Source organism: Teleopsis dalmanni, chromosome 1, assembly GCF_002237135.1.
Source record: "Teleopsis dalmanni isolate 2A chromosome 1, ASM223713v2, whole genome shotgun sequence".
Lineage (NCBI taxonomy): Eukaryota > Metazoa > Arthropoda > Insecta > Diptera > Diopsidae > Teleopsis > Teleopsis dalmanni.
The window spans coordinates 62,514,570-62,521,992 of record NC_051846.1 but is presented as its reverse complement, the minus strand read 5'-3'; the positions used below and the strand labels follow the sequence as shown (position 1 = coordinate 62,521,992).

Genomic DNA, 7,423 nt, shown 5'->3' with positions numbered 1-7,423 from the left:
TAATGACTTATACAAAACAGATAATATATTTACCATAACTTTTGATTTTTTTATAAACTTTATTTTATCCACAATATTACTATAAATACACTGACTAGATTTTAGCAAGATTTTTATGTTTTAATTTATATATGTATCTCGTTTGAAAAATAATCTTACCAAACTCTTGTCAGTGTAGACAGGTGGTAAACTTCTAACACAATCTAATACAATTTTTTGTTCAGTTTCATTAAATAAGTTTCGTTGCCAAGTCATATCATATTATGCTTTTAGGGTTTTTCAAGGTGTGTTCATTATAATATATAATTTGGTAGAAATCCAATTGGAAACCAATACGGTCGTATACGTTTTTATAATACAATATCACTCGCAGTGCAAAATTGTATTATGCTTTTAGGGTTTTTCATGTGGTGCCCAATATAATATTATCTAATTTGGTAAAAATCCAATTGGAAACCAATACGTTCGTATACGTTAAACCGGTAGTTCCATGTTGTATAATACAATATCACTTGCAGTGCAAGTTTAAATTTTTTTTATGAGAAATGCAACACTGCAGGTATAAAATAGAGAGGAATTCTAAAAATCGAAACAGGTGTTTCAAATTTAAAACAAAAAGGCAAAGGAACCATAGCAACTGTCTAAATGTGCGCTTTCAAAAAAATTATATTGAACTATTACATTGAACAAACAACACGCAAAAAATATAAGCGCCAGCAAAGAATTAAGGCGGAAAGATGGATAAACCACAAATGGTTGAGCACATACAGCAATCGGTTAATTACACGATTTTTGATTGCAAGTGGATTCCATGCTCGGCAAAGTTTGTCGTCCTAGGCTCCAAACCTAATAGCCATGGTATACTTGAGATATACGAATTAAACAAGAATAAAGTGGAAAAGATCAAAGTGGTTGAAAAAAGTGATGCTTTCAAGTGTGGAACATTTGGTGCGGCGAGTTTACGCAATCGTCATATGGCAATTGGTGACTTCAAAGGAAGACTACAAGTACTGTGAGTAAAAGTTAAAGATTTATGTATGAATTTTCGATAATAAACTACTTTTCGTGCAGTGATTTGGACCGCACTGATTTACCTGTGTACAACGTGGTGGCGCATAAAAGCATCATCAATAGTATTGATGGTATTGGAGGAAAGCAAATTGATTGTGGTCCACCAGAAATTGTGACAGGCAGTCGTGATGGTAGCGTTAAAGTATGGGACATACGTCAAGGTCAAGCACCCGTAGTAGATATGACACCAGAGGGTGCTGAAGGCGACAGACGTGATTGCTGGGCTGTTGCTTTCGGTAATAGCTTTGATAATCAGGAGCGCGTAGTAGCGGCAGGCTATGATAATGGGGATCTAAAATTATTTGATTTACGCCAATTGGCTGTGCGTTGGGAAACTACTTTGAAGAATGGCGTCTGTGGTATCGAGTTCGATAGACGTGATATTAAAATGAATAAAATGGGCGTTACGACATTAGAAGGTGGGCTGCATGTATTCGATATGCGCACCCAACATGCAAGTAAGGGATTTGCTAGTGTTGAAGAGCGTAATGCGGGACGTTCCGTTGGTTCACATGGTGTTATAAGTGGCCCTAAATCAACACTTTGGACTATACGCCATTTGCCGCAAAATCGCGATATATTTGTTACGTCCGGTGGCACTGGTTCCTTGCGTCTATGGAAGTATGAATACCCAGGCAAGCGACAAAAGGATGATGGCAATGGTTTAATGGAGGGTGTTCCCGGCACACTGGAGATGTTAAATGCTAGTACAGTATCCTCACAACCAGTACATTGCTTTGATTGGCATCCAGACAAACTGGGTTTAGGGGTTTTTGGCGCTTTCGATCAGAGCGTACGTGTATTAGTAACAACAAAATTAAATTGTTATAACTAATTATTTATTATTTAATTCGATTTTTTTACGACAACAAAAAATACAAAAATCCAAACAAATTGAATTTACAAGTTTCTGGCGTTTTTGATCAGAACGTAAATGTATTATTAACGAAATTAAATTATTATTTTTAAATATATTTTTATTTAATACAAATATTGTTTATAACAAAAAAGTCAAATATAGCTTTAATGCTTTTTTTATATTTAATAAATAAATTATTTATTTTCCATGCGCTGTTTTACTTGCTCTGTTGTTCGTTCAAATAATTCCTTGACTTCTTGCAGCAATTCTTGGTTCTCTGGCCAGTTTTCGGTTTCTTTCTCTACGGCACGTATGCAGGCTTGTGCAGATAGACGAGCTGAGCTTAATTGTGATGTTATCATGCCGGGCGTTTCTTCTGTGGAATGTTCTGTAATTGCTTGCAGTGATAATGTACAAATTTCCCGCGTTAATTGTAGTGCTTTTAACGAAAATGGTTGTTTACTCGCCCAGGCAAGTTCTTTACTGGTGTAAGAACGGTAAGATTTGATTAATTTCTGCGCTTTATCAAGTGGCGTTTTGGCGAGTAATGCGGCAAGTTCCCAGACTTTTGACTCATTACCATGTTTGATACACTGCTGGGCCATAAGTGACACCGCTTTTTTATGTAAACGCTCTGCTGTTTGACCTTTAGCATCAGGTTTGCCTTGTGCTATGGCTGTCATGGTAACACAAAGCACTTCTAAGTCTAGAAAATGTTGCTTTAAATCACTTAAGCGGTTGTAGGCATTTATTGCATCTTCGAAATGCCCTGTGTCCACCGAAACCAACATAAAATTTTCCCAAACCTGTAGATAAAGTAAGTAATAGAATATTAATTTTATATGAAAACAATAAGCGGAATTGTAGTTTACCTTCCAGTTGTGGTAGTTACATTTTAAGGATTCACTTAACACTTTATGTGCACGCATCTTATCACCCAACTTAATAAGCGCTTTGGCTAAATTGTTCCAAGATTCAAAACCGAGCGGTTCCAAATGTGTATAGGTTATGTATGCGTGTACTGCCAATTCCCAGCGTTCTATCATTATAGCTGCATATCCTAAACGTAACCAAATTTTTTCTTGCAATGAATTTATTTGTACAGACTTCTCAAGGTGTTCTATAGCTTTTTCGTATTCTTTTCTGCCGAAGAAATAGTTGCCCCAATGTGCTTGAGCTTTGCCGCTAGTTTCTTTGGAAAACTGCCAAGCAGTTTCGTAATGTGTGGGATCATCGGTAGCATCGCCAAGTAGACAATGCAGTAAGGCTGTTGGTTTTTTCTGTAATTCTTGGCGTATAATTTCCGCTGCATTATTGCGCAACTCCAAGCGCGTGTAACAGTTAATTACTTGTTCCCAGGCTTTTATTTTCAAATATATGTCCAAAGCGGTTTTAGTCATGCCAAGGGAGAGTAACAACTCACAAAGTTGCATTTTAACTTGCCACGTGGGTTGCAGGAAACCAGCAAAAGCATATGAAAGACGATCTTGTGTGGAGTATGTGCTCTCATTCAACAGTTTAACAGCTTCTTCACATTGTTTCCAGCTGCGTTCGACTGTGCGTCGTTGTGACGATTCCTGCACGCAATTTAGCAATAAAACTGCTAGACGCACTTGCAATGGCCCACATTCTTGGTAGAGTAATGTTTGTATATAAGGTTCTAACTCTTCGTCTGCTAGTCGATCTTTTGGTTGAGAACGTTTAAGTTGTTTGCTGCAAAAAAATAAAAAATTAATTACAAATCAATACACAAAGAATTTGTTTACTAACACTTTTGCTAATACTAAGGCTTGTAAAACACTTGGTAGAGTCATGATATCATTATCTTTTGGCTCTATGAAACGTATGCGTTCCAAACGCGTGTCATCTTCCAATAGCAATAGTTTTGGTAAACTGGTATTACCATTTGTTTCTTTCGCAGTGCGTAAGTACTCATCATTGGCGTGCTCTACTTTGAGACAAAGTTGAGGTAGCGGCTTTTGCTGGAATTTTGTGCGTACACCAAGTAAACCTTTATAAAAAACGAAATTTTTAATCAATATATCACAAATACCTTCAATTTACTTACCTTCAACATTTAGTACAACATTCAAGCGTTTGCATAATTCCTCCAGCAGTTCATCCGATTTTTGTGAGCGATGGAATAGCAAATAACCATTTGCCACTTCTAGATACAGCAAAGCTTCAAGCTCGGTATCCGCCAATGCATCAACGTGTTTTATTAGAAATTCTGCCGCTTTTTTGTAATTGTCATATAAATTGCTAGTGAGCTCATCAATTAATTGCTGGTGTAAACAAATCGCACGCAGGTTCCACCACTGCACCACCTTTCCGAAAGATAAACTGATTGTTTAAATAATATAAAATTTTTCTTTACCGGTAGACTTACCAATGATTCGGGATATTGTGCTGATAGTTGTTTTAAAATGTTCTTTGCAATTACAAATAATTCACCCAATGCAACGTTGGAGTTGATCTCCTCTCCATTTTCTATCAACTTTACAAAAGGATCACATTCCTCTAGTTTTTTGTTGGCTATTAATTCAGTAAATTCATCCACTGATTTTGTAGGACCGGTAAAATTGTACTGCACAAAAATTAATATTAATTCAATCGCTTGGCATAAGGCAGTTCTAGCTTCTTCATCATTTAATTTGTCTTTCTGGTTACTCAAATGAGTGCTCAATAATTTTTCCAAATTTTCTGTGGTGAAATTGCATGTCCACAGCAGCCGCAGCAACTCATTTTCTATCGCTAAATGTAAAATATTAATAAATGTCATGAGCTATAGTTTAACTTTCTTACTTTCAGTATCTGTAGATTTGTTAAAGTTGCAAACGAAATATTTATTGAAAGGTTCAAGTGTATTTAACATTTTTATTTTATAAGTTTTTAATATTAACAATTAATTTTATATTTACAATTTTATAAACACATGTGCGTTTGCACCATTTGTTTTGGTTTCGCATAAACAAAACAGCTGGTGCAAAAGAGAGTATAAATGGAACAAAATGAATATGGAACAATAATAAGAGTTGCCGTCTTTTCATTTATACATTATAACTTGTGCGTAATGTTCTTAGTATATGCATTATTCGGATATTGTGTTGTGTAAAATATAAGGGAGCTATAAATCGCGAAATCTTTTTTGCTATTATAAATTATGCCTTTACAAAATAATAGAATTGAAGTTTGGAAGTTAAAAATATAATTAATTAATTTACTTGTTCTACATTTAGTTCATGATTTTGTTTTAATATAATATAATACAGCAAGTCAATTTGTTAATCACATTAACGATTATTAACAAAATTTTTTTTTTGTATTTAATTCAAATTCAATATATATTCTGTCACATAATGCTGTGACATTTTACAATTTTTTGTTAAATACTATTTAAGTCATGATAATTTACAATTTAGGTGATTCTCCCAGTGGAGAGCTACTCTTGTTTTTTTAAATTAAGATTTTATTATAATATTTGAGCAAGTCAACTATGGCTTTGGATCAGTTGGCTAATGCGGTGACTCTGAGCTTCTAATTTTGTAGAGTACGAGTTCAACTCTTGGTCTACGTAGTCTTAAAAAATTATTAACAATTAATTATATATAAGTAATAATTTCAAGACCACTGATGACGGTTTTTAACAATACTCGAAACAGCTGTACGTTCAGCCAAAAGTTCAACTATGGTAATTCATATATAATAAAATTTTATTATTGTAATTTATTATTGTTCAAATACCTATCTATTGTAAACAATAGTTTATATTAAGAATTAAGTTTCTTTCACAAAAATTGATATAAAAATTAATTTATTTTAAACTATGTAACCTAAATGCAGTTATATAGTGTTCACACTTGAGATTTATCGAATGTGAGTTATTTAGCGATTTAGCGAACAGCAAATTTAAAACATGAAAGACAACTTGTAAATTAAAATAAAAAAGGGGTAATGAATTAAAACAATTTGTAATTAATATAATTTGTCATATTAAGGTGTTTGAGGTAGCATTCTTGAATTAAAAATTGTTTTGTAAGGAAAATGCGACTAATTGGTATGCATTTATTGACATAATTGCGTAAATTTGTTTAATGTGATAATGTCAACATATAATTATATATTCTGAACATGGTTTATAAAAATTTATCAATATTAATTTTATTACCCTAAATATAAAATATAACATTCGAAAAATGACAATATAATATGTATGGCATATTTACAACATAAAATTATATAAATATTAATTATAGCTTGAAATATTTGTTAATATCAACATATGTTTTTTTAACTAATATTAATTTGTTCGAAATTAAATTTTTGGTGTATAAATCATTGATTAATTAATATATATAGAGTATTTGAGTTAGGAGTTGGGATCTGTGACGGTAATCATCTATATGTGTGGATGACTTAAAGAGGTATGTCCGCGAGTAATATCGCATTTTACTAATAAACATTGATCACCACAAGGTTTTTCTTTGTTGAATTCCTAAACATATGGGTATCAAAAAGAACGAAGTAGCAAATGTGATCGACACCTCAAACCCTAGTGTGTAAATGTTTAGGAGTGTATATTTACTTTACGAAAGACTTATGAATTAGTCCCGCAGTAACATTTCTGAGCTTGTAAGGAATCTGTGTCCTATATAAGATGTGGTAAGATCAACAGATCTATTGTGTTTTTTTAAAACTGCAGTTTCTGTGCTTACGGGAGTGTTGAGATACTGTGCTACATAGGCAGATGTTTAAAGGGAAGTGCCAAATGGACTGTGCGGAAATTATTATGATAAAGAGAAAAAAAGTGAAATGAATCAATCTCTATGTTTTTGTACACAATTGTAGATGAAGAAGCTACAATGTCTATGAGAAAGGATCGTCCCTGGATTGGTACAGATAATGAAAGAAGACTTTTTGGATCTTTTTGACTTCAGATGAAAAATCAAATGATTGAGCAAGCATAACACAAGAAGCTGGTACAGATAGCTTTCACTTCAGTCGAAAAACCAAATAATTGAGCAAGTATAATACAAGAAGCTATAATGAAAGCAATGGTATTTCGTTTTTTATAGCAACTTTAAGGTGATAATAATGTACGAAAGATGTCTCTGAGTAAAAGTGTTGTCATTTGTATTAACAGAAATCCCTTAAACTTACCCTAACTTAACACCATAAAAGACTTTGTGGTATTACGACGGACAAATTTCTTATGGCTTCAGTGTATCCGTCTTCTAAGAATGAGGTTGCCATTGGTGTCTATCTGTGTATTTGTCTATTTACTTTGTATTGCCTAAAAACTTAATTATGTACTAGTTAACAAATCGTTATTTTACAGACTTTTTAGTAGCTTTAATATTTTTCGCCACAGAAAATAATTTTTAATTAGCTAATATAATATTTAGTCAACTTAAATTTGTTAAAAATATGAAAAGATTTTATGAGTTGAAGAGAATATAATTTATTAAATTATTTTTGCTTTTATTTATAGCA

The 7,423-nt window shown here is 32.9% G+C and overlaps 2 protein-coding genes across 2 annotated transcripts; one reads left to right on the top strand and one right to left on the bottom strand.

The window, feature by feature from the left end:
* The first annotated feature begins 603 nt into the window (after positions 1 to 603).
* Positions 604 to 2,031, top strand: LOC119668254 (WD repeat-containing protein 92-like). Its single transcript, XM_038077705.1, has 2 exons — positions 604 to 1,012; positions 1,072 to 2,031. Exons 1-2 carry the CDS (start codon positions 738 to 740, stop codon positions 1,904 to 1,906), a joined length of 1,110 nt encoding a protein of 369 aa, XP_037933633.1. The 5' UTR covers positions 604 to 737; the 3' UTR covers positions 1,907 to 2,031.
* Positions 2,032 to 2,077: 46 nt separating this feature from the next.
* LOC119668253 (tetratricopeptide repeat protein 27-like) lies at positions 2,078 to 4,824 on the bottom strand. The gene is made up of 6 exons (XM_038077704.1): positions 4,736 to 4,824; positions 4,320 to 4,684; positions 3,999 to 4,257; positions 3,701 to 3,941; positions 2,803 to 3,643; positions 2,078 to 2,736 (listed from the first exon to the last, which is right to left on the bottom strand). The coding sequence occupies exons 1-6, from the start codon at positions 4,803 to 4,805 to the stop codon at positions 2,125 to 2,127; spliced, it is 2,388 nt and encodes a 795-aa protein (XP_037933632.1). The 5' UTR covers positions 4,806 to 4,824; the 3' UTR covers positions 2,078 to 2,124.
* Positions 4,825 to 7,423: the final 2,599 nt, after the last annotated feature.

Bases quoted from the DNA above. Each gene is read 5' to 3' on its own strand.
- LOC119668254 (XM_038077705.1), top strand. From the start codon at position 738: ATGGATAAACCACAAATGGTTGAGCACATACAGCAATCGGTTAATTAC. The intron at 1,013-1,071 runs GTGAGTAAAAGT...CTTTTCGTGCAG, and splicing joins AAAGGAAGACTACAAGTACT to TGATTTGGACCGCACTGATT.
- LOC119668253 (XM_038077704.1), bottom strand. From the start codon at position 4,805: ATGTTAAATACACTTGAACCTTTCAATAAATATTTCGTTTGCAACTTT. The intron at 4,258-4,319 runs GTAAGTCTACCG...TCTTTCGGAAAG, and splicing joins CACAATATCCCGAATCATTG to GTGGTGCAGTGGTGGAACCT. The intron at 3,942-3,998 runs GTAAGTAAATTG...TTTTTTATAAAG, and splicing joins TGTTGTACTAAATGTTGAAG to GTTTACTTGGTGTACGCACA.